Source organism: Somniosus microcephalus, chromosome 6 (assembly GCF_052327205.1).
Source record: "Somniosus microcephalus isolate GS21.2 chromosome 6, FLI_Smic_1.0, whole genome shotgun sequence".
Lineage (NCBI taxonomy): Eukaryota > Metazoa > Chordata > Chondrichthyes > Squaliformes > Somniosidae > Somniosus > Somniosus microcephalus.
This window is the reverse complement of record NC_140992.1, coordinates 9,692,870-9,719,142: the sequence shown is the minus strand read 5'-3', so window position 1 is coordinate 9,719,142 and position 26,273 is coordinate 9,692,870. Positions and strand designations below refer to the sequence as shown.

Genomic DNA, 26,273 nt, shown 5'->3' with positions numbered 1-26,273 from the left:
AGTGTTTATTATAAAGTAGATAACAAGCGCACACAGACTGACCACGATTAGACTAGTACGGCAGGGTGACATTTACAGTGATCAACCGTGGCAGATGTTCTCCGAGTCCGTCGGGGTTAAGTTATCTTTACCACATGACTGCTCCACCAGCAATCAGTTCGAGACCCTTTCTCAGGTGAACTTGAAGCTTTTGAGCCTTATTACCGACTTTGTAGACAAGAAGTTTCACGTCAAGGGAACAATGCTAAGGAGGATTGTTTTGATGTGTAGGATTATTGCAATCCTACCTGACTTTACTCTGGGCAAGTTTAAATGCAATATTAGGAAAATGCACGCAAGCCTGCTGAAATGTTTTTTGATCTACACTATACCGGCGAGAAAGGTAAATGTGTTGGTGTGTGGAAACCGCGGTCTCCAAATGTTTCCATCCATCTGACCAACACACGTCTCTCCCTACAGAAAAATTCAAACTTTAACCCTCACCCTGGCTCTGTTACCAGATCGTAGAATAAGATCGTCTCCCAGACAGTCAGGGTTTTTAAAATCACAGCACAGAATGTTACATTAGATTATAAACCTCACTGGGGCATATTTCCAGTTATCATCATTGCTGTCATGAACATTCTCTCTCTGTCCCTCTGTCTCTCCCCCCTGCCTCGCTGTCTCCCCCCCTCACCCGCCTCACTCTCCCCCCTCCCCCGCCTCACTGTCTCTCCCCTCCCCCGCCTCGCTGTCTCCACCCCACCCGCCTCACTGTCTCCCCCCTCCCCCGCCTCGCTGTCTCCCCTCCTCCCCCGCCTCTCTGTCTCCCCCCTCACCTGCCTCACTGTCTCCCCCCCTCACCCGCCTCACTGTCTCCCCCCTCACCTGCCTCGCTGTCTCCCCCCTCCCCGCCTCGCTGTCTCCCCCCTCCCCCGCCTCGCTGTCTCCCCCCCTCCCCCGCCTCGCTGTCTCCCCCCTCCCCCGCCTCGCTGTCTCCCCCCTCCCCCGCCTCGCTGTCTCCCCCCTCCCCCGCCTCGCTGTCTCCCCCCTCCCCCGCCTCGCTGTCTCCCCCCTCCCCCGCCTCGCTGTCTCCCCCCTCCCCCGCCTCGCTGTCTCCCCCCTCCCCCGCCTCGCTGTCTCCCCCCTCCCCCGCCTCGCTGTCTCCCCCCTCCCCCGCCTCGCTGTCTCCCCCCTCCCCCGCCTCGCTGTCTCCCCCCTCCCCCGCCTCGCTGTCTCCCCCCTCCCCCGCCTCGCTGTCTCCCCCCTCCCCCGCCTCGCTGTCTCCCCCCTCCCCCGCCTCGCTGTCTCCCCCCTCCCCCGCCTCGCTGTCTCCCCCCTCCCCCGCCTCGCTGTCTCCCCCCTCCCCCGCCTCGCTGTCTCCCCCCTCCCCCGCCTCGCTGTCTCCCCCCTCCCCCGCCTCGCTGTCTCCCCCCTCCCCCGCCTCGCTGTCTCCCCCTCCCCCGCCTCGCTGTCTCCCCCCTCCCCCGCCTCGCTGTCTCCCCCCTCCCCCGCCTCGCTGTCTCCCCCCTCCCCCGCCTCGCTGTCTCCCCCCTCCCCCGCCTCGCTGTCTCCCCCCCTCCCCCGTCTCGCTGTCTCCCCCCTCCCCCGCCTCGCTGTCTCCCCCCCTCCCCCGCCTCGCTGTCTCCCCCCTCCCCCGCCTCGCTGTCTCCCCCCTCCCCCGCCTCGCTGTCTCCCCCCCTCCCCCGCCTCGCTGTCACCCCCCCCCGCCTCGCTGTCTCCCCCCCTCCCCGCCTCGCTGTCTCCCCCCTCCCCCGCCTCGCTGTCTCCCCCCCTCCCCCGCCTCGCTGTCTCCCCCCTCCCCCGCCTCGCTGTCTCCTCCCTCCCCCGCCTCGCTGTCTCCCCCCTCCCCCGCCTCGCTGTCTCCCCCTCCCCCGCCTCGCTGTCTCCCCCCTCCCCCGCCTCGCTGTCTCCCCCCTCCCCCGCCTCGCTGTCTCCCCCCTCCCCCGCCTCGCTGTCTCCCCCCTCCCCCGCCTCGCTGTCTCCCCCCTCCCCCGCCTCGCTGTCTCCCCCTCCCCCGCCTCGCTGTCTCCCCCCTCCCCCGCCTCGCTGTCTCCCCCCCGCCTCGCTGTCTCCCCCCTCCCCCGCCTCGCTGTCTCCCCCCCCCTCCCCCGCCTCGCTGTCTCCCCCCCTCCCCCGCCTCGCTGTCCCCCCCCCGCCTCGCTGTCTCACCCCCTCCCCCGCCTCGCTGTCTCCCCCCCTCCCCCGCCTCGCTGTCACCCCCCCTCCCCCGCCTCGCTGTCTCCCCCCTCCCCCGCCTCGCTGTCTCCCCCCTCCCCCGCCTCGCTGTCTCCCCCCTCCCCCGCCTCGCTGTCTCCCCCTCCCCCGCCTCGCCGTCTCCCCCCTCCCCCGCCTCGCCGTCTCCCCCCTCCCCCGCCTCGCCGTCTCCCCCCTCCCCCGCCTCGCCGTCTCCCCCCTCCCCCGCCTCGCCGTCTCCCCCCTCCCCCGCCTCGCCGTCTCCCCCCTCCCCCGCCTCGCCGTCTCCCCCCTCCCCCGCCTCGCCGTCTCCCCCCTCCCCCGCCTCGCCGTCTCCCCCCTCCCCCGCCTCGCCGTCTCCCCCCTCCCCCGCCTCGCCGTCTCCCCCCTCCCCCGCCTCGCCGTCTCCCCCCTCCCCCGCCTCGCCGTCTCCCCCCTCCCCCGCCTCGCCGTCTCCCCCCTCCCCGCCTCGCCGTCTCCCCCCTCCCCCGCCTCGCCGTCTCCCCCCTCCCCCGCCTCGCCGTCTCCCCCCTCCCCCGCCTCGCCGTCTCCCCCCTCCCCCGCCTCGCCGTCTCCCCCCTCCCCCGCCTCGCCGTCTCCCCCCTCCCCCGCCTCGCCGTCTCCCCCCTCCCCCGCCTCGCCGTCTCCCCCCTCCCCCGCCTCGCCGTCTCCCCCCTCCCCCGCCTCGCCGTCTCCCCCCTCCCCCGCCTCGCTGTCTCCCCCCTCCCCCGCCTCGCTGTCTCCCCCCTCCCCCGCCTCGCTGTCTCACCCCTCCCCCGCCTCGCTGTCTCCCCCCTCCCCCGCCTCGCTGTCACCCCCCCTCCCCCGCCTCGCTGTCTCCCCCCCTCCCCCGCCTCGCTGTCTCCCCCCTCCCCCGCCTCGCTGTCTCCCCCCTCCCCCGCCTCGCTGTCTCCCCCCTCCCCCGCCTCGCTGTCTCCCCCCTCCCCCGCCTCGCTGTCTCCCCCCTCCCCCGCCTCGCTGTCTCCCCCCTCCCCCGCCTCGCTGTCTCCCCCCTCCCCCGCCTCGCTGTCTCTCCCCCCCCCCCCCCAACCCGCCTCGCTGTCCGTCTCTCCCCCCACCTCGTTGTCCGTCTCTGTCTCGCTGTACGGCCCTGTCCCTGTCTCTCTGTCTCGCTGTCCCGTTTGTCTCTGTCTCTGTCTCACTGTCTGTTGTTGTCTTGGAATTTAAGGCCAGACCTGATCTAGAGTACTGAGCGCAGGTCGGGGAACCGAACCATTAGGAAAGGTCTGATTGTCTCTGAGAGGATACAGAGATGAGCAATAAAGGTGATAGTGAAGTCGATTCCTCACTATCGTGAAAAGTTCAAATCCCAGGGGCCGTGAGTGTAAAAATCGGGAAACTAGGAGAAAGAAAGGAAATGAACGGAACTCTTTGAACCAGATGGTAAAATATAAAGATATCTACTGAGCTGTTTATACAGCCAGAGCAGACTGATTCTTCATAGACACATAAGATTCTGAGGGGGATTGACAGGATGGATACAGAGAGGTTGTTTCCCCTGGCTGGAGAGCCTAGAACTAGGGGTCACAGTCTCAGAATAAGGGGTCGGCCATTTAAGACTGAGATGAGGAGGAATTTCTTCACTCAGAGGGTTGTGAATCTTTGGAATTTTCTGCCCCAGAGGGCTGTGAATGCTGAGTCTTTGAGTATATTCAAGGCTGAGCTAGATGTTTGGACTCAAGGGAATCAATGGATATGGAGATCGGGCGGGGAGGTAAGGTCGAAGATCAGCCATGATCTTATTGACTGGTGGAGCAGGGTCGAGGGGCCGTATAGCCTAGGATGTGAAGGCCTTAGAGAAGGTGCAGAAAAGATTTACAAGAATGGTTCCAGGGATGAGGAACTTTAGTTATGTGGATAGACTGGAGAAGCTGAGGTTGTTCTCCTTAGAGCAGAGAAGGTTGAGAGGAGATTTGATAGAGGTGTTCAAAATCATGAGGGGTCTGGACAGAGTAGATAGAGAGAAACTGTTCCCATTGGCGGAAGGGTCGAGAACCAGAGGACACAGATTTAAGGTGATTGGCAGAAGAACCAAAGGCGATATGAGGAAAAACTCTTTTACGCAGCGAGTGGTTAGGATCTGGAATGCGCTGCCTGAGAGGGTGGTGGAGGCAGATTCAATCGTGGCTTTCAAAAGGGAATTGGATAAGTACCTGCAGGGAAAAAATTTGCAGGGATACGGGGAAAGGGCGGGGGATGGAACTAGCTGAGAGCCGGCCTGGGCTGTAACCATTCTATGATTCTGTGTCATTGGTGAAGATACTTTAGAAGTTCTCAATATGTTTGCACTTATAGAGGAACAAAGGGATAAGCTTGGAAAGTGTTCTGGAACCTATTGTGGGTTATGACCGAATGTATTATAAGCGATTACAAGGATTAATCAAAAGCATTGACGAACATCGGGCAGATCCAATGTATTGCTAAACGGTGCGAGTTTGAAAAAGTATGCAACAGTATAATCGAAGATGAAATAGTGTAGATACAGTCAGGGAAAGCAAATCAAGGATCCTGATTAACACGACAGAGAGAGCTACAGATGTTTGACGAGTGATGAGAACTCAAAGGCACAATTGAGGAAGATCATTGGATGAGTGGGAGAAGATTGTTAGAGGAGTGGGCAAGGGGAGAAGATCGTCCGAAGAGTGGGCAGGGGGAGATGATCATTGGAGGAGTGGGCAGGGGGAGAAGATCGTTGGAGGAGTGGGCAGGGGGAGAAGATAATTGGAGGAGTGGGCAGGGGGAGAAGATAATTGGAGGAGTGGGCAGTGGGAGAAGATCGTTGGAGGAGTGGGCAGGGGGAGAAGATCGTTGGAGGAGTGGGCAGGGGGAGAAGATCGTTGGAGGAGTGGGCAAGGGGAGAAGATCGTTGGAGGAGTGGGCAGGGGGAGAAGATCATTGGAGGAGTGGGCAGGGGGAGAAGATCGTTGGAGGAGTGGGCAGGGGGAGAAGATCATTGGTGGAGTGGGCAGGGGGAGAAGATCGTTGGTGGAGTGGGCAGGGGGAGAAGATCGTTGGAGGAGTGGGCAGGGGGAGAAGATCGTTGGAGGAGTGGGCAGGGGGAGAAGATCGTTGGTGGAGTGGGCAGGGGGAGAAGATCATTGGAGGAGTGGGCAAGGGGAGAAGATCATTGGTGGAGTGGGCAGGGGGAGAAGATCATTGGAGGAGTGGGCAAGGGGAGAAGATAATTGGAAGAGTGGGCAGGGGGAGAAGATCGTTGGAGGAGTGGGCAAGGGGAGAAGATCGTTGGTGGAGTGGGCGGGGGGAGAAGATCATTGGAGGAGTGGGCGGGGGGAGAAGATCATTGGAGGAGTGGGCAGGGGGAGAAGATCGTTGGAGGAGTGGGCAGTGGGAGAAGATCGTTGGAGGAGTGGGCAGGGGGAGAAGATCGTTGGAGGAGTGGGCAGTGGGAGAAGATCGTTGGAGGAGTGGGCAGGGGGAGAAGATCATTGGAAGAGTGGGCAGGGGGGAGAAGATCATTGGAAGAGTGGGCAGGGGGAGAAGATCATTGGAAGAGTGGGCAGTGGGAGAAGATCATTGGAGGAGTGGGCAGTGGGAGAAGATCATTGGAAGAGTGGGCAGGGGGAGAAGATCATTGGAAGAGTGGGCAGTGGGAGAAGATCGTTGGAGGAGTGGGCAGTGGGAGAAGATCGTTGCAAGAGTGGGCAGTGGGAGAAGATCATTGGAGGAGTGGGCAGGGGGAGAAGATCGTTGGAGGAGTGGGCAGGGGGAGAAGATCATTGGAGGAGTGGGCAGTGGGAGAAGATCATTGGAGGAGTGGGCAGTGGGAGAAGATCATTGGAGGAGTGGGCAGGGGGAGAAGATCGTTGGAGGAGTGGGCAGTGGGAGAAGATCGTTGGAGGAGTGGGCAGTGGGAGAAGATCGTTGGAGGAGTGGGCCGTGGGAGAAGATCATTGGAGGAGTGGGCAGTGGGAGAAGATCGTTGGAGGAGTGGGCAGGGGGAGAAGATCGTTGGAGGAGTGGGCAGAGGGAGAAGATCGTTGGAGGAGTGGGCAGGGGGAGAAGATCATTGGAGGAGTGGGCAGTGGGAGAAGATCGTTGGAGGAGTGGGCAGTGGGAGAAGATCGTTGGAGGAGTGGGCAGTGGGAGAAGATCGTTGGTGGAGTGGGCAGTGGGAGAAGATCGTTGGAGGAGTGGGCAGGGGGAGAAGATCGTTGGTGGAGTGGGCAGTGGGAGAAGATCGTTGGAGGAGTGGGCAGGGGGAGAAGATCGTTGGTGGAGTGGGCAGTGGGAGAAGATCGTTGGAGGAGTGGGCAGGGGGAGAAGATCATTGGTGGAGTGGGCAGTGGGAGAAGATCATTGGTGGAGTGGGCAGTGGGAGAAGATCATTGGTGGAGTGGGCAGTGGGAGAAGATCGTTGGAGGAGTGGGCAGTGGGAGAAGATCGTTGGAGAAGTGGGCAGTGGGAGAAGATCGTTGGTGGAGTGGGCAGTGGGAGAAGATCGTTGGAGGAGTGGGCAGGGGGAGAAGATCGTTGGTGGAGTGGGCAGTGGGAGAAGATCGTTGGAGGAGTGGGCAGGGGGAGAAGATCGTTGGTGGAGTGGGCAGTGGGAGAAGATCGTTGGAGGAGTGGGCAGGGGGAGAAGATCATTGGTGGAGTGGGCAGTGGGAGAAGATCATTGGTGGAGTGGGCAGGGGGAGAAGATCATTGAAGGAGTGGGCAGTGGGAACTGACCCAAGAACCAAGACTAAGGTTGTTCTCTTTTCTTGTGAAAGTTGTAAACTAGATGGATGTGTTCTTTGTAGATGGAGGCATCGTCCCCTTTGGTCCCTGCCCAGGGGAACAATTGGGGGAAGATTTAGCCAGCGTGTGCACATTGCTGCCAGCACTGGAACAGTCAGAAGAGCTTTTGGTGGCTGTTGACTCGAGCAGTTGTAATTATGAAGAGCGGGTAATTTGTGGATTCTGGTAATGGCAGCGAGAGTGAATCATGGAATAAGTTATTCTGGAGGCTACTGGCCAGACAGTCTAAATGGACTCAAAGGACAATTAAATGTAATTATGGAGAGAGGCACATTGAGGGATGTAGTGTGAAGGCGGTATGTGGGATTGATGTGTGAGAAATATCCTTCCCTTCTCTTCCTTGATTATTCCACCACTGCCGTGTTCCTCTGCTTTGTCGACTATTCTCTTTGAGTGAAGCTAATTTGTCTATATATTTTGCTTGCAAACTGTTCCAAGATGTGCTGTTGTTGCACTTGAGTTCAGATGATGCTGTACCTCCTGCATTGCTTAGCCAACGGGGACCATCTTTGGGGGATCTGTGCAGCCACATTCAGCGGTGTGTTGGTGCTTGTGTTTTTGTGTTTGTGTGTCTGTCTGTGTGTTTAAAAAAAATAATAATAATCTGTGCGTACGAGACACAGATTCCGATCAGTGTTAACAAAAAAAAAAAAAAAAGCTTTTTCCTCTGTTTTCTTTTTTTGGCTTCTCCCAGTATGGGGTGGGAGATCAGGAGGGAGTTGTTCAGTCACGATGTTCTGGCCATCATGAGGTGTGGGGCAGGCTTGATGGACCAGCTGGTCTTTTCCTGCCCCGTCAACTTTGTATGTCCGCGCGTCCAGTATCTGGTCGTGCCGACAGATCGCCACTGGGAAATGAAGATTGTGCTCGCGGTGACTGCTCAGCGCAGTCGCTCCCGCCCCTGCCCCCTGGTGCCAGAACTCAGATGGAGGGAGCTCACCGCGGGCAAAGTGTTTCTCCCTTAGCAGAGAGGTCAATAACAAGGGGGGCATAGATTTAAAGTAATTGGTGGAATGATTAGAGGGGCGTTGAGGAGAACTTTTTTCACCCAGAGGGTGGTGGGGGTCTGGAACTCACTGCCTGAAAGGGTGGTAGAGGCAGAAACCCTCATCGCATTTAAAAAGTGCTTGGATATGCACTTGAAGTGCCGTAAACTACAGGGCTACGGACCAAGAGCTGGAAAGTGGGATTAGGCTGGAGAGCTCTTTGTCGACCGGCACAGACACACTGGGCCGAATAGCGCCCTTCTGTGCCGTAAACCTCTGATTCTGTGAACTGATTGGCGTCTGCTCCCGGCGACGGACACTGTTCTATTCTCTCTTTTTTTTTTAAAGTTTCTTTTTTAAAAAAAAAACCGAAAATGTGAAAAGTTTTCTAATGCCATGCATCTCTTTTTCTTTGTTCCAAATTGATGTCCCATCATGGTGAGCAGTTTGTACAGGTGAGTGGACAGTCCTTGCTTCTAACGGAGTGCATATCGGGGTTTCCTGGGGTTGGGGGGGGGGGGGGGACTGGCGGTGCGGTTGGAAGTGGGCCGTCGCACAGGGTTGAGTGAGTGAGTGAGTGCGCGAGTGAGTGAGTGAGGCTGACCGGTGGGATTGCTGCAGAAACCGGCACTCCCAGCTGCCACGCTCTGCCCATCCAGCATCTCTTCTGTGGCTGTCGGATAAAAGAGCGCCCGTCAGTTAACATCCAGCCTCAGCACAGGAAGACCTCATGCAGTGTTGTCACTCGGTCAACGGCGTCCAATAGGAACCCCTTCACTAGCCCCAAGTGTTGCTACGGCGACACTCTCTTACTTCCTGTTGTTTCTGCAAATTACCAATTTGAGAGTTGGACAGTGCCCCCTTTTAAAGGGGCACAACCCATAAACGGTAAATTAAACAAAAGAACTTGTAAAGGAACCTTAACAAATTCAATTAAATTTTGATTTGGCGGGGGGGGGGGTGGTGGTGGGGGTGGGATGGTGATGAAGCACTGTAGTGCTCCCCGTGCCCACCAGTCGCGGAAGGCCTCAAGCGTGCTGGTGGACACCGCGTGCTTCATCTCCAGGGGCACCCGGGCGTGAACATAGCTGCGGAAAAGAGGCAGGCAGTCGGGCCGACTGACCCTCCCCTCGACCGCTCGTTGCCTGGACCTGTTAATGGCCACCTTGGTCAGGCCCAGGAGCAGCGACATTCTTTTAGCCACATGGCCTAATTTCAGTAGGAACCATTTCTCACACACACACAATACAATTCACGTGTGTAGATTTACTGAACAAGCGTCTACCAACATTCAGTAACCGAGGAAGTGAAGCTCTCGCAACGCTCGAAAAACACTCGCTCGCTCAGCTTTTCCTCTCCCCCTTTAACCAACAAACCCACAGAAAGGTTCCAGTTCACACACCGTGCAAATATGAGTATTGAGATCACAGGAGCAACGACGGTGTCTGTCATATTTTATTTACTAATGCAATTCGCCACATCGGGATTCCCAATTAGTCACACGTGGCTACTGGCTAACGTATTGGGCAGCACGGCACTAGGATTTCAGTATAGCGTAACAGCGGGTGTGTCCGTACTCTGCCCGCTTGCATTCTGAGCCCACTCCGCCCTGCCAGCAGTACTGTTTATAACTCGTGTCCTTTCAAAGGTGGGTTGTGTTTGGAGGGACACTGGGATGATAGCAGGCCTGTAACCGGGGAGTTCTAGCAAGAACATAAGAATTGGGAGCAGGAGTCAGCCATTCGGCCCCTCGAGCCTGCTCCGCCATTCAATAAGATCATTCACTATGATCTTCGACCTCAACTACACTTTCCTGCCCATCCCCATGTCCCTCGATTCCCTTAGTATCCCAAAAATCTATCGATCTCCGTCTTGAATATACTCAACGACTGAACCTCCACAGCCCTCTGGAGCAGAGAATTCCAAAGATTCACCACCCTCTGAGTGAAGAAATTCCTCCTCATCTCATTCCTAAATGGCCGACCCCTTATCCTGAGATTGTGACCCCTGGTTCTGGACTCTCCAGCCAGGGGAAACAACCTCTCAGCATCTACCCTGTCAACCCCCTTCAGAATCTTATGTTTCAATGAGATCACCTCTCATTCTTCTAAACTCCAGAGAGTATCGGCCCATTCTACACAATCTCTCCTCATAGGACAACCCTCTCACCCCAGGAATTGGTCTAGTGAACCTTTATTGCACCCCCCTCTAAGGCAAGTATATCCTACCTTAGGTAAAGAGTCCAAAACTGTGCACAATGCTCCAGGTGTGGTTTCACTGAAGCCTTATATAATTGCAGCAAGACTTCCTTACTCTTGTACTCCAACTTTGGAAGGGGGAGAGCATGCCAGGGGATCTCGGAGACGCCGTAATCGTGACCATCTTCAAGAAAGGTGACAAGTCCGATTGCGGTAATTACAGAGGAGTCTCCCTGCTGTCTGCCGCAGGGAAAGTCATCGCAAGAATCCTCCTCAATCGCCTTCTCCCAGTGGCTGAAGAGCTCCTCCCAGAGTCGCAATGCAGATTCCGCCCACTAAGGGGCACAATAGACATGATCTTCACCGCGCGTCAACTACAAGAGAAATGCAGGGAACAGCACCGACCACTGTACATGGCCTTCTTTGACCTCATAATGGCCTTTGACACAGTCAACCATGAGGGATTATGGAGTGTCCCCCTCAAATTCGGCTGCCCTCAAGTTTGTCACCATCCTCCGCCTGCTTCATGACGACATGCAAGCCGTGATCCTGACCAACGGACCCACCACAGACCCAATTCACGTACAGGCCAGGGTCAAGCAAGGCTGTGTCATCGCACCAACGCTCTTCTTGATCTTCCTGGCTGCAATGCTCCATCTTACCCTCAGTAAGCTCCCCGCTGGAGTGGAGCTAATCTACAGAACAAACGGGAAACTGTTCAACCTCCGTCGCTTCCAGTCCAGATCCAAGGTCGTCCCATCCTCTGTCATCGAATTACAGTATGCAGACGACGCTTGCATCTGCGCACACTCGGAGGTCGAACTCCAAACCATCGTCAACACCTTCACCGAAGCGTACGAGAGCATGGGCCTTACACTAAACATCCATAAGACAAAGGTCCTTTACCAACCTGCCTCCGCCACACAGTACTGCCCCCCGATTATCAAAATCCACGACGAGGCCTTGGACAACGTGGACCACTCTCCATACCTCGGGAGCCTACTGTCAACAAGGGCAGACGTCGATGACGAAGTCCAACACCGCCTTCAGTGTGCCAGTGCAGCCTTCGGTCGCCTGAGGAAGAGAGTGTTTGAAGACCAGGACCTCAAACCCACCACTAAGCTCATGGTCCACAGAGCAATAGTGATACCCACCCTGCTGTATGCTTCAGAGACATGGGCCATGTAAAGCAGGCACCTTAAAGCACTGGAGAGGTACCACCAATGCTGCCTCCGCAAGATCCTGCAAATCCATTGGCAGGATAGGTGCACCAACGTCTGTGTTCTCGCTCAGGCCAGCATCGAAGCTTTGACCACGCTCGATCATGCCTTCCTAATTGCTTGCTGTACCTGCATGTTAACTTTCTGCGATTTGTGTAAAAGGACACCCAAAGCCCTCTGAACACCAGCATTAAGTGTTGGAATTTCCCGCCACTTGCTTTGCTGTGTACAGCTCTAGTCAACGTGCTGAAATGAGGACATCCTGGGAGAGACTCGGTGCGCATTAAGTTCACCTTACAGTGTGGGACAGGCTTGATGGACCAGCTGGACTTTTCTGGTCCATCGGGTCTGGTATCTCGGTGAGCGCATGGTGCTCACAGGCAAACCTGACTCAGGTGAAGGATGCCTGGAGTGGGTTGCAGAAGGAGGAGTGCCGTGTTTGAAGCTCTTCTTCGAATAGTGCCCCTGGGGAGTGATGTTCAGAAGAGCGCAGTGCAGGAAGCGTGACGTAATAAAACTCACTACACCCTTGGTTTGCGCATAAAGCAAGGCTTTAATCAACTTGTTTCAGAACATGGAGGTCTAGTTGCACTTCACTAGTTCCTTGTCCTACAAAATGTCCCTGACAAGCTGGGGCCGACACCCGAGTATTTATACTCCTTGCACGGCGCCACCAGCTGGCCGTCCAGCGTTATTTCACGAGTAGTTTCTTGATGAACGATGAGCTTTATAACAAAGTGTATTACCACAATAACAACAGAAAATGCTGGAAAAACTCAGCAGGTCAGGCAACATCCGTGGAGAGAAATTTGAGTTGACGTTTCGGGTTGGACCCTTCTTCAAAACTTTATTGGTACAATATTGTTACCAATATTGGTTAACAATATTGGTACCAATACGCTAAATAAGCCTAGTGACAACACTGCCTCGTTGTACCCTTTGCGATAGATAAATACATCTGGAGCTCCCATTCAATAATTTGGGGCATAAATTCCAAGGAATGGTGATGGTCACTGCGGATAAATGGAAGCAATTTAAACTGGTTGGAGTGTGCATTCTCCATGGAGCGGTGGGTGGTGTTAGTGACACCTGTGAGCCTGGGTGAATGGTGCTGGAATATTTCAGGATTGTTGTGTAATGCTCCCGTGTGTAATGTGATTTTTTTTCCCAATTCCCGTTGAGTAAATACATAGCTCCACCAGAACTGAGAGACTAAACGTTCTGTTCCTCGTCCTCCTGTCTGTAGTTTGGTCAAATCTGCGGGGGTTGCCAGTCCAGTGCATTCTGGAGATTTGGTGGGGAGGAGGGGGAGGGGGGGAGGGGGTGGGGAGCAGGCGTGAGCTGCTTCCTGATCGCAGGAACCCAGAGCATTGAAATAAAACCCGGAACATCCTGGGGTTGGGGTGTGTGGCGGGAATGCCCAGCGGGTTGATCGGCTCCAGAAAGAGCAAAGTTTTGAGGTGCAACCCTTCATCGGAAATTGAAACATGTGAAACTGGCCTTTTTGCCTCCTTGACCGAGGCTGATCCACAGACTGAGCGGGTTGACTGGGACCAGTAATTGAAGCCGGGAGGCTGGACTCGTTTGCCAAAGTCCACTGGATGGTTTGGTGGGTGGGTGGGGGCGGTAGGGGGCCAGAAGGATGAGATCTCCTCGGTTGAAGCAATCTTTTCTCATTCAGGCACTGACTGACTTGCTGTGTCCTTCCAGCAATGTGGGATTTTATTTGATTTTCCAGCTCATACGATCCATTTTTCAGACCTGGAATGTTCTGAATGTCCCTTTGCAGCAGATTTCGCCCATCCTCGGGTGGGTAGGTGCTGTTAGCTCAGCCCCGTTCAACCCTATTCGTCTTTTAACCTTGGAGTGTTTCTTGGTGTAAATTGCCCCTCTGGCACTGTGGAGAAGGGCTGTGGGGGGACCCTGAGGCAGTCCCAGCGGCCAATCACGGCGCCACGTTGTTCAAATCCTGCGGTTCCTGTTCCTGAATTGGGTGAGCGGAGGGTTTGAGGAGTGTAACTGGCAACCGTGTCCCCAAGATCAGCCGGAGCTTCAGGTGAAGGGTGGGGAAATTCTCAGCCATGCGCTTTGCGATGTTTCTGAGGGATGCGATGAGGATCCATTAATCCAACTTTAGAGTTTCCAACTTTGCATTTAAATAAAAAAGCAGAAATATAGAGTGAATTTCAATGAAGTGATTCAAAACTCTTTGAATTTATTGGGGGGTGGGTGTTGATGGGGTTCCTGGTGTGGCTTAAGTTCACCTGACGGTGTGGGACAGGCCTGATGGACAAGCTGGTCTTTTCTGGTCCATCGTGGTCTCGTATCTGGGTGAGTGCGTGGCGCTCACGGGCAGACCTGATTCCGGGTGAAGGATGCCTGGAGGCTGGAGCCGGGTACGGTAGGAGGAGCCTGGTGAGGGAGAGGAGCGCGTGTGGATGAGAGGGATATACCCTGTGGGGTTCATGGTGCCCGGCCCTGCTCCACGACCTCCCCATCCACCCACCCTCTCTTCACGTGTGAACCCAGACGGTAAGTGCCAACAGGATCGGGCTGACCATGGGGGAGGGGAGGATCGGGTGGCCGTTCCCTCCAGGAATCGAAGATTGATCTCCTTACTGATCTGGAACGCGTTGGCTGAAATGGTGCTGGAAGCAGATTCAACAGTAACTTTCAAAAGGGAATTGGATAAATAGTTGAAAAGGAAAAGTTTGCAGGGCTGTGGGGAAAGAGCAGGGGGGAGTGGGTCTAATTGGAGAGCTCTTTCAAAGAGCCGGCACAGGCACGATGGGCCGAATGGCCTCCTTCTGTGCGGTATGATTCTAGAAATGTTATTTTTTTCCCTCTCTTCCCTTTGCCGCAGACCCCCAGCTGAAAGGTATAGTGACGAGGTTATTCAGCCAGCAGGGCTTCTATCTACAGATGCAGCCCGATGGCACCATCGACGGGACGAAGGACGAGAACAGTAATTACAGTAAGTCAACGAGACCCCCCCTCCCGTCACGCTCCCACCGGCTCCGCGTACTGGCTTGGCGGCGGGCCCAGGGAGCGCCCGTGATGTCGCTGCTCCCGGGCATTCGGCGCGTGTCGGGCGCAAGCGGCAGGGGAGACCGACTCGGTTACATCACTCGCTGGCTGAAAGACGGGGGAGGGGCAGCGTTACTCGGTGATTGGGGGAGGGGCTGTGTTACCCGGTGATTGGGGGAGGGGCAGCGTTACCCGGTGATTGGGGGAGGGGCCGTGTTACCCGGTGATTGGGGGAGGGGCCAGGTTTGGGGGAGGGGCCATGTTGCTCGGTGATTGGGGGAGGGGCAGCGTTACTCGGTGATTGGGGGAGCTGCCATGTTGCTCGGTGATTGGGGGAGGGGCCGCGTTGCTCGGTGATTGGGGGAGGGGCAGGTGATTGGGGAGGGGCCGTGTTGCTCGGTGATTGGGGGAGGGGCCGTGTTGCTCGGTGATTGGGGGAGGGGTCGTGTTGCTCGGTGATTGGGGGAGGGGTCGTGTTGCTCGGTGATTGGGGGAGGGGTCGTGTTGCTCGGTGATTGGGGAGGGGTCGTGTTGCTCGGTGATTGGGGGAGGGGTCGTGTTGCTCGGTGATTGGGGAGGGGTCGTGTTGCTCGGTGATTGGGGCGGGGTCGTGTTGCTCGGTGATTGGGGGAGGGGCCGTGTTGCTCGGTGATTGGGGGAGGGGCCATGTTGCTCGGTGATTGGGGGAGGGGCCGTGTTGCTCGGTGATTGGGGGAGGGGCCATGTTGCTCGGTGATTGGGGGAGGGGCCGCGTTACCCGGTGATTGGGGGAGGGGCCGCGTTACCCGGTGATTGGGGGAGGGGGCCGTGTTACCCGGTGATTAGGGGAGGGGCAGGTGATTGGGGGAGGGGCCGTGTTGCTCGGTGATTGGGGGAGGGGCCGTGTTGCTCGGTGATTGGGGGAGGGGCCGTGTTGCTCGGTGATTGGGGGAGGGGCCGTGTTGCTCGGTGATTGGGGGAGGGGACGTGTTGCTCGGTGATTGGGGGAGGGGACGTGTTGCTCGGTGATTGGGGGAGGGGACGTGTTGCTCGGTGATTGGGGGAGGGGACGTGTTGCTCGGTGATTGGGGGAGGGGCAGCATTACCCGGTGATTGGGGGAGGGGCCGTGTTGCTCGGTGATTGGGGAGGGGCCGTGTTGCTCGGTGATTGGGGGAGGGGCCGTGTTGCTCGGTGATTGGGGAGGGGCCGTGTTGCTCGGTGATTGGGGAGGGGCCGTGTTGCTCGGTGATTGGGGGAGGGGCCGTGTTGCTTGGTGATTGGGGGAGGGGCTGCGTTACCCGGTGATTGGGGGAGGGGCCGTGTTGCTCGGTGATTGGGGAGGGGCCGTGTTGCTCGGTGATTGGGGGAGGGGCCGTGTTGCTCGGTGATTGGGGAGGGGCCGTGTTGCTCGGTGATTGGGGGAGGGGCCGTGTTGCTCGGTGATTGGGGGAGGGGCTGCGTTACCCGGTGATTGGGGGAGGGGCTGGGGTGGGGGAGGGGCCGTGTTGCTCAGTGATTGGGGAGGGGCAGGGCAAGCTCCATTGAGGCGCTCAGTGATTGGGTTAAGCATCCCTTTAACTCCGAGGAGCCTGTGCTGACCTTTACGAATACTGATCCACTTCTGCTGCCTTCTAAACCGAGGCCCCGTCTGCCCTCTCAGGTGGACGTAAAAGATCCCACGGCACTATTTGGAAGAAGAGCAGGCGGTTATCCCCAGTGTCCTGGGGCCAATATTTATCCTTCAACCCAATCACTAAAAAACGATTATCTGGTCATCCTCACATTGCTGTTTGTGGGAGCTTGCTGTGCGGACTTTGGCTGCCGTGTTTCCTACATTACAACAGCAACTACACTTCAAAAAGTATTTAATTGGCTGTAAAGCGCTTTGGGATGTCCTGAGGTCGCGAAAGGTGCTGTAGAAATAGTTATAAATAGTGTTTTTTTCTTTTCCTTATTCTCTGCTACGGCTCATCAGTCACTCGCGACACCGTGATTCTTTTAATTGACACTCTTGTACTCGCAGCCTAACTGTAAAATGGTTCCACTCTGTTTCACATCCGACTGGGGAGAAATTTATTTTCACACAACTTTTAATTTTTTTAAAACATTTGCCTTCAGTGAGCATTGATCTGACCAGCGTCAAAGTACGCTCCGATATTTAATTAACGCAGTTTATCATTTGCACTTTTTATTTTCACCCAGAGTGTGACTTCCTCTTGTTAAAGTACGTGTTTTTTTTTTGTTTGAGCTGTTTTCTCCTGGTTTGCGAGAAAGCAAGTGGCTGTCCTGCTCTCAGCATCTATCGTTGCTGCTGCAAACAGTGCGGAGGTGTAGCGATCACTCTCTCGACCCCACCACTCTCTCCGATTTGTCACGTTGCTCGTGCGACATGAGCGGAAATGTGCTCCTACTAAATGTTGGGAAGCCATTGTCTTCGGTCCATTCCCCCCCCCCCCCCGACAAACTCCGTTCCTTAGCCAGCGACTCCATCCCTCTCCCTGGCCGCTGCCTGTGAGGGAACTAGACCGCTCGCAACCTTGCTGTTCTGTTTGAGCCTGAGATGATTTCCCACCCCCACCCCTCCGCTCCCATCACCAAGACTGCCTACTTCCACCTCCGTGACAACGCCCGTCTCCGCGCCTCTCTCGGCTCATCCGCTGCCGAATCCCTCATCCACGACTCGACTATTCCGACGCTCCCCTGGCCAGCCTCCCACCTTGCACCCTCCGTAAGCTTCAGCTCATCCAAACTTGTAATGCATTGTCCCATTGTTTGTCAATGTTCCGTAGACATCTGGGCCGATCTGCTTTTTTCCGTTCACGAATTACTTTATTTTGAGCTTGAACATTCTCATCTGCACCTTTGGCCTCAATAATGTTATTGGCCTTAAAAAAAACATCTCCATCCGCTCAATGTAAGAACTGAATAGTTCACAAGCTCGGTCATGCATGCTGAGGCTTCCGATGTATCCCGTAGGTTCGGCCATGATTGTCCCGATCCCGTCTAACAGAGACTCAGCACGCTACCTGTGTACCTGTGAGAATCAGCGCCGCTGTTGCTGTGTATACATACACGCGAAGGCGAAGCACAGACGATTCTGTATCAGCGTTAACGGTAAAACATCGCACAAAATTCAGTTTAGGTGTCACAAATTCACCTTAAACTTGTCCACTCGAGGGTTGAACACCGTGTCCTTCCATGATCCCTAAAAATGGCTTTGGGATCCCATCGTCATCGGCAAAAATGAAGGACAGAGACACCATGAGTTGCTACTCAAGGTGCTTGTTTTACAAGGCCGGAGTGAACTGAGCATGCTCATACTGAACCCTGTGACAAACGATGTGATAATACATTACAAAACTCTGCTGCCCATGTCCTCACTCGCACCAAGTCTTATTCACCCACCACCCCTGTGCTCGCTGACCTACACTGGCTCCCGGTCTGACAATGCCTTGATTTTAAAATACTCATCCATGTTTTCAAATCCCTCCGTGGCCTCCTCGCCCCCTCCCTATCTCTAGAACCTCCTCCAGCCCTACAACCTCCCCCGCCCCCCCCCCCCCCGCCAAAATCGCTGCGCTCCTCCAATTCTGGCCTCTTGCGCATCCTCGTTTTTTATCGCCTCACCCCTGGCGGCCGTGCCTTCAGCTGCCTGGGCCCTAAATCCCACGGTGGCAGGTTGATAATTTGAATTCAGTAAAAGTGACCGTGAACCTGTCGGATTGTCGTTAGAAACCCAACCGGTTCACTAATGTCGTTGAGGGAAGGAAACCTGCCGTCCTTACCCGGTCTGGGCCTAGATGCAACTCCGAACGATCAAACCACGTTCTAATGGGGAACCAGGGGTGGACAATAAACGCCGGCTTTGCCTGTGACGCCCACATCGCGAGAATAAATTAAAAAACCATCGGTGAGAAAACAACTTGATCCACCCCCTCTGTTTGTGCCGCTGTTCCTCAGGGGAATTGCCTTTGGAAACACTCCATGACTGTGATCGGATATTGTGTCTATAATTATTATGAAGGGTTTTAACAGCATGACGAGGGAATTTCCTCTGTTGTTAGAGCATGGAATGCTCTGTCTGGTTGAGGCAGAGATCGTTGCATCTTTTCAGGGAAAATTGGATAAACATTTGTCGCAGAGAAAGATACAGGGCTATGGGGATAGAGTGAGGCAGTGGGATTAGTTTGGGATTGATACAGGGCTATGGGGAGTGAGCGGAGCAGTGGGATTAGTGTGGGATTGATGCAGGGCTATGGGGAGAGGGCGGGGCAGTGGGATTAGTTTGGGATTGATACAGGGCTATGGGGAGAGGGCGGGGCAGTGGGATTAGTTTGGGATTGATACAGGGCTATGGGGAGAGGGCGGGGCAGTGGGATTAGTTTGGGATTGATACAGGGCTATGGGGAGAGTGGGGCAGTGGGATTAGTTTGGGATTGATACAGGGCTATGGGGAGAGGGCGGGGCAGTGGGATTAGTTTGGGATTGATACAGGGCTATGGGGATAGAGTGAGGCAGTGGGATTAGTTTGGGATTGATACAGGGCTATGGGGAGAGAGCGGGGCAGTGGGATTAGTTTGGGATTGATACAGGGCTATGGGGAGAGGGCGGGGCAGTGGGATTAGTTTGGGATTGATACAGGGCTATGGGGAGAGGGCGGGGCAGTGGGATTAGTTTGGGATTGATACAGGGCTATGGGGAGAGTGGGGCAGTGGGATTAGTTTGGGATTGATACAGGGCTATGGGGAGAGGGCGGGGCAGTGGGATTAGTTTGGGATTGATACAGGGCTATGGGGATAGAGTGAGGCAGTGGGATTAGTTTGGGATTGATACAGGGCTATGGGGAGAGAGCGGGGCAGTGGGATTAGTTTGGGATTGATACAGGGCTATGGGGATAGAGTGAGGCAGTGGGATTAATTTGGGATTGATACAGGGCTATGGGGAGTGAGCGGAGCAGTGGGATTAGTTTGGGATTGATACAGGGCTATGGGGAGAGGGCGGGGCAGTGGGATTAGTTTGGGATTGATACAGGGCTATGGGGAGAGAGCGGGGCAGTGGGATTAGTTTGGGATTGATACAGGGCTATGGGGAGAGCGCGGGGCAGTGGGATTAGTTTGGGATTGATGCAGGGCTATGGGGAGAGAGTGGGGCAGTGGGATTAGTTTGGGATTGATACAGGGCTATGGGGAGAGAGCGGGGCAGTGGGATTAGTTTGGGATTGATACAGGGCTATGGGGAGAGGGCGGGGCAGTGGGATTAGTTTGGGATTGATACAGGGCTATGGGGAGAGAGCGGGGCAGTGGGATTAGTTTGGGATTGATACAGGGCTATGGGGAGAGGGCGGGGCAGTGGGATTAGTTTGGGATTGATACAGGGCTATGGGGAGAGAGTGGGGCAGTGGGATTAGTTTGGGATTGATACAGGGCTATGGGGAGAGAGCGAGGCAGTGGGATTAGTTTGGGATTGCTACAGGGCTATGGGGAGAGAGCGAGGCAGTGGGATTAGTTTGGGATTGATACAGGGCTACGGGGAGAGAGCGAGGCAGTGGGATTAGTTTGGGATTGATACAGGGCTACGGGGAGAGAGCGGGGCAGTGGGATTAGTTTGGGATTGATGCAGTGCTATGGGGAGAGAGCGGGGCAGTGGGATTAGTTTGGGATTGATACAGGGCTATGGGGAGAGAGCGAGGCAGTGGGATTAGTTTGGGATTGATACAGGGCTATGGGGAGAAGGCAGGGCAGTGGGATTAGTTTGGGATTGATACAGGGCTATGGGGAGAGAGCGAGGCAGTGGGATTAGTTTGGGATTGATGCAGGGCTATGGGGAGAGAGCGGGGCAGTGGGTTTAGTTTGGGATTGATACAGGGCTATGGGGAGAGAGTGGGATTAGTTTGGGATTGATACAGGGCTATGGGGAGAGAGCGGGGTAGTGGGATTAGTTTGGGATTGATATAGGGCTATGGGGAGAGGGCGGGGCAGTGGGATTAGTTTGGGATTGCTCTAGGAATGAGCCTGCATAGACACGATGGGCCGAATGGCGTCTTTCTGTGCTATAGTGCTCTGTAGTGTCCCAGTTAGTTACACCCTTCCCTTATGTATGAATAATGGGATCAAGGTGTTTGTCTGGGGAACTTAATGAGTTGCATTATTTATCTCGACCTCATTTCTGGATCCGAAGCACCATCACGGTTTGAGAGAGGATTTGTTCCCGACAGTGACAGATATATTCTTGACAAGACGACGAATGAAGTCTGTCGGAGTGTGAACGATGCTCTGACTGCCAGGATCCTGTGTCAGTGCAGTCTCATTTACATTGCTGAAAATTCTGATTGTTGTGAAATCAGCCCTTCACCACCGCCCCCCCCCCCCCCCCCCCGGCATTACCTCCCCTCGTACCTGTAGGAACACAGGAACAGGAGGAGGCCATTCAGCCCCTCGAGCCTGTTCCCCCATTTAATTAGATCACGGCTGATCTGTGTCTTAACTCCATCTACCCGCCTTGGTTCTGTCATCTTTTAATACCCGTACACAACAAAGATCTAATTCCCTGCATGTTGTTTATTGTTGCTGATTTATACCATGCAGAGGGGGACATAATAGAGCCCGCAGCAATACACAGTTGCGGGGGGGTTTCTGCATCGAATAGACACCATTTGGAGTATTCCTGGGACCTGGAAATGTAACCGGGGATTACAATGAAAAGGGAGCTTTAATTGCTCGCGGGTTTAGTTCTGTTTTTATTTGCAGTAATGAGCACAGTTTCCCCGGTTTTATAAAAACTGCTGGAACAGGATCAGTGCTGCTCTCTGTGTTTCCCTGGAATCCTTCTCCCAGGCCTGGAAGTGATTGCCTCCGCTCCCTTTGTGATGAAGAGCAGTTCTCACTGAAGTTTCGACAACGGAACGCCCACGCACTCCTCACGGAATGGCGGCACTGCTGTCACCACGCTGCTGGGCCAATTTGTCTCCGAGACTGCGGGAACTGAATATTCTGCTCCTGTTTGGTGCGGGGGATCTGCGCAGAGCAGCATCGAGCTCTCCTGGCCCGACACAGGACAGTCAGCTGCAGAGTCAAGCTCCCGGGTGCAGGGCCCACGCAGAGGGTGCATGTCAGAGCAGATTCTGCTGCAGCAGACCTAACGGCGCCTGCCAAGTTTCAGACATGCCCTTGCACCATTCAGCTTAAAAAAAACATGTATTTTTCTCTCTACTAAGCCGCTAAAAGTGTGAATTTATGCGGCATTCCACTCCGCTCTAATGAGTTGATTTACATTTTTTTCCCCTCCTGGTGGCAGATTTTTCTGATCGCTGTTGGATAGGACGCGAGGTGGCAGCAATCCGCTTTGTTTAAACGTGGACGGCTTAAAGTTGGATTACGATAGCAAAATACTGCGGATGCTGGAAATCTGAAATAACAACAGAAAATGCTGGAAATACTCAGCAGGCCAGGCAACATCCCTTTGGGTTTCGACCTGAAACGTTGACTCTATTTCTCTCTCCACGGATGTTGCCTGGCCTGCTGAGTTTTTCCAGCATCTTATGTTGTTATTTAAAAAATTGGATTAACTCACCTACTGGCTCCAAAGCCCACGGCATTAATCATCTGTGCAATTAAAGAGATGGAGAATGGTTTGTATCTGCATGTCTGGCCAGCGCAGATAAGATTCCATCGTGGCAGCGCAGATTTATTGCTGCTTATCTCCTCAACAAGCCGACTGGTTTCACTCTGAGAGTAGAATGGGGATCAGAATTAAAGTTTTGGGGCCACGACGGGACTGATTAGCAGCTTCCCCCAGAATGCAGTTGGATCCAGCTTGGCTGGTTCTGACCCCCAATTTTAATTGGAGTTGGGCAGAATTTAATTGCTGCAGGGACAGTCCGTGCCTGTGCACAAGAGGTGTGAAATTTCCAGACGTTAGTTCGAACACGTGTTTGCAATTCATTTAAAAGCCAATTTGTTCAAAAGTAAGATTTTTTTTTTTGATGTTTTCTGGTGATTCCTGAATGGCATCAATGCAGCCTGTTTTTCTCGCTCTCTCTCTCTCGTACCGCGCGCACCAACTGCACTGCTGGTCCGGTTACTTAACCAGGTCGAGCAAATACAGGAAACTCTTTATTATCCGGCACCAACGGGACCGGCGTGGTGCCGGTTTATCAAAAGTCCGGATTAGAGAGAGGTATAGTTAAAAGGTACGAGAGCCCCGTACACAGCAACAAATCCAGGCTTCCCTGTTGCTTAGCAACATGTGCAGGAACTCCGGCCACAGACCAAGCGTCCCTGTTGCTTAGCAACAAGCGTAGGAGCCCCAGTTACACGGCCACAGATCCAGGAACGGCCACTAATATGAAGTGAAACTTACCTGAACCTACTCCTGAATTTTGCTGGTTAACAGAGAGTTTCCTGTAACAAGAAAAGGCTGTCTTTCCCATCGGTCCTGCTTCTTCCACAGACTGGTGATTCCCCCCCACCCCCCTCACTGAAGCTACTCCCACCCCCCCAGCTACACGCCTCGCCGTACCCCGCTGGCTGCGTGACTGCCCCAGCTAGCCTTCTCCCCCCCCCCCCCCCCCAACACTTAAGCCCTGTTTGCGTACCTCAACCCATTTCCAACCCTGCCCCTTTCCTTTACAGTTCACGTTGTCTAGCACTCTTCAGTAATTTCTTCCCCGCGGTCTCCCTTTGGAACTTTTGTACTGAGCAACCGCCTGCCCTCACTCAGCCTCATCTTGGAGGTAAGGTTCCGCACCCTCCTCCGCACTGATCCCCTTCACCTTTCCATCTCCCAGCTCACAATCATTAGCCAGGCCATCTCTGGTTACCTCCTTATTTCCCTTACCATCCACACCTCCCTGGCTATTTTCAACCCCACTATCCTCACCTTCTGCTCCCCGTAACTCCTCCTCCTCCTGGCCCTTACCCAACTTGACACTCCTGCCTTTACCTATTCAGTAACACCCTTGGTTCCATCTCTGACGCGCATTCCCATCAAGTCACTTATTCATCTGCCTTTGCCATTCGGAAGATAGCAATTGCTGGACGTAAAAAGACCAAAGTCAATCCAGTTCGCCCTCTACCTTCCTGTTCGTTGCATAATTCAACAATAACCATAACCTTGTTCAATTAGTCTCTTGACTCTTGTATCCTCCCCACTACTGCATGTATCTAACCTCCCCTTCCCTTTAAGCTCACTGAATGCATTGTCACCCCCTAACTCCATGCTAACTTCTCAATGAGTCTACAACAGACCCAGACACGAGGTGAGGAAAACCCTCCAGTGGTGGCGAGCTTGGAGGACCAGAGGTCCAAAGTCAGCTGTTCCTCCCACACTCTCTGCTGGTGTAGGTCCCACCTCAAGGTTGAGGGCCACAGAATCAAGGCATCTGCTGCACGACTGACCTGGTCATTCAGTCAAATTCATCTTGACCATCTCGAGGAATACTGTGTTACCCTCCTCTATTGGCCAAATGTCCTCTTTTTGTGCTTTAAGGTTCTATTGTACTACTCCAGGATCATCCTGGAAGGTAAGGACAACCAACTGATCCTTTAAACGCCAAGTACAAGGAACTTCTGGATTCCTTTCTCTCAAAGATCAAGATTATCGATGTAGCTCCCTCCACCATTGCTGTGTTCTTCTCTTCATGCACCCCCTCCACCATCCTGAAGCCTCCTCAACCTTTCCCCAGTCTGACCTCGTGTCCCTCTGTAGTTTCTCCCCTATTTAACCAGATGTACCATCTAGGAGACCCACCTTCTGGTCTCTCGATCTGTTCCACATCCACATTTTTACTCCACGACCTTATCTTGCTGAAATTGTTAATGATTCCCTTTGCACATTCACTGCTCCCCTCTTGTTCAAAGCTGCGGTCATTATCTCCCTTCTCAAAAGCCTACCCTTGACTCCTGTATCTAACCTCCCCTTCCCTCTAAGGTCTCTAAATGCATTGTCACTCCCTAGCTCCATGCTAACCACTTCCAAATTTCACTTCAGTCCAGTTTCCACCCTACTCACAGCACTGAGATAACCTTGGTCAAAGCTATCAGTGACATCCCCTGTGACTGCAACCATGGCACGTATCACTTCTTGTCCACCATGGTAGATTGGCCTATCCTCCTCTACTGTCTCTCCTTTATCTCAGCCGTGGCTCAGTGGGCAGCACTCTCTCACCTCCGAATCAGAAGGCTGTGGGTTCAAGTCCCACTCCAGAGACTTGTGCACAAAAATCTAGGCTGACACTCCCAGTGCAGTACTGAGGGAGCGCTGCACGGTCGGAGGTGCCATATTTCAGATGAGACGTTAAACCGAGGCCATGTCTGCCCCCTCGGGTGGATGTAAAAGAACCCACGACACCATTTTGAAGAAGAGCAGGTGAGTTCATCCCGGTATCCTGGCCAATATTTATCCCTCAATCAACATCACTAAAACAGATGATTAAATTGCCGTTTGTGGGAGCTTGCTGTGCGCAAATTGGCTGACACGTTTCCCACACTTCAAAAAGTACTTCATTGGCTGTAAAGCGCTTTGCAATGTCCTGAGACACTGTAGAAATACAAGTCCATTCTTTTCTTTCATTCAAAGTAGGAAGGTTATTCCTTGTATTTATTGATGGCGGTCCACTCATTAACTTTCGTAATTAGCTAAGGTTGGATTGATGGCGAATTTGAGACACTATAGTTTGTTGATGTTGTGAACAACTCTTTCTCTCCCAGCTTTGTTCAACCTGATTCCTGTGGGACTGCGGGTGGTGGCGATTCAAGGCGTGAAGTCTGGCCTCTACGTGGCCATGAACGGGGAAGGTCTCCTCTACAACTCGGTGAGTGCAGCCTCTTCACTGTCCCCCTCTTCAGAAATAACGTAGCATTACGCCTCGAACCTGTGCTGTGGACCCCTCTGTTCAAGACCCTGGGCCGCTCACCGTCCGCTCTGGGGGGTGAGGATGAGGGGGGTTGGGGGAGACCTGGCATGCCCTACGGGTGACCGACGGGGACAGTTACCAATGAACAATTTGATGAGTTGGGAAGGGTTTTGTCAGGTTCAGCTCAATTTGTGAATTTATTTTATGGAGGCAATAATCAAGTTGAACTCTGAATTCAGAAAGCTTAATCATCGTAACTATTATTTGCAATAAAGGCTTTGAACAAACGAAAGTTTCTGAACCTCTCTTGTCAGCACCATACCTCTTCTCTCTTCCCTGCCCCAGATGAGGGCTGATGTTTGAAGTTGAGTGGATTGGCTTTGGTGCTGCCCAGGCCTCCTGCCAGGTTGGGTCTTTCCCCCTTAGCCTTTGTAGGCACTGGCCGTGGCTCAGTGGTTGTGGGTTCGAGCCCCACTAAAGACGATGGTTCCTTCTTTCCCCATCTCCCTCCACCCCCCCCCCCCCCGCCCCTCGCCCCTCCATCCTCAATTAGTGGTGGAATAAAATGGTTCGAGATGGCTTTCTATCTAGTACAGGCGGTGGGGGGGGGGGGGTGTTGCACTTGACTCTGTCTTGGCATGTTGCTGCATGTGTATGTGGGTTGTTTTGAGAGCCGTGCGAGGTCTGTTTATAGGTGTTTAGCACCTGGTTCACAACACAATCTGTCTGCTTTTCCAGAGTCAGTATTAGTGACCCTCACAGATACTCATTAGATTACTGACTCCATAAGCAGTTTCACACTGTTGTAATTCATTTTTTGTGCTAATGCCTCCAGCGAGTGTTTGAACAGCTCGGTCTGAAAGCTAAATTGGTTACTTGTTTATTCTTTCTATTTTTGCACCAATTTCTGCTCCAACTCCTTCCTGTCCTAAAGGTGTTGATTCCACGGGCACTTGTTGTCCTCCACTGACTCTGCCAGGTGGCCATTCCTCATGTGCGAGTGTCTCCAGGCTATTTCACCAGGGGTGGTTA

At 54.4% G+C, this 26,273-nt stretch overlaps 1 protein-coding gene across 3 annotated transcripts in view; it reads left to right on the top strand.

The window, feature by feature from the left end:
* fgf12a (fibroblast growth factor 12a) overlaps positions 1 to 26,273 on the top strand; it is a 423,417-nt gene that overhangs the window by 248,450 nt on the left and 148,694 nt on the right. For all 3 annotated transcript variants that reach the window (XM_085989695.1, XM_085989694.1, XM_085989696.1), the window contains exons 2-3: positions 14,246 to 14,356; positions 25,096 to 25,199. In XM_085989695.1, coding sequence (XP_085845821.1) covers positions 14,246 to 14,356; positions 25,096 to 25,199 — 215 coding nt within the window. The remainder of the gene's footprint in view (positions 1 to 14,245; positions 14,357 to 25,095; positions 25,200 to 26,273) is intronic.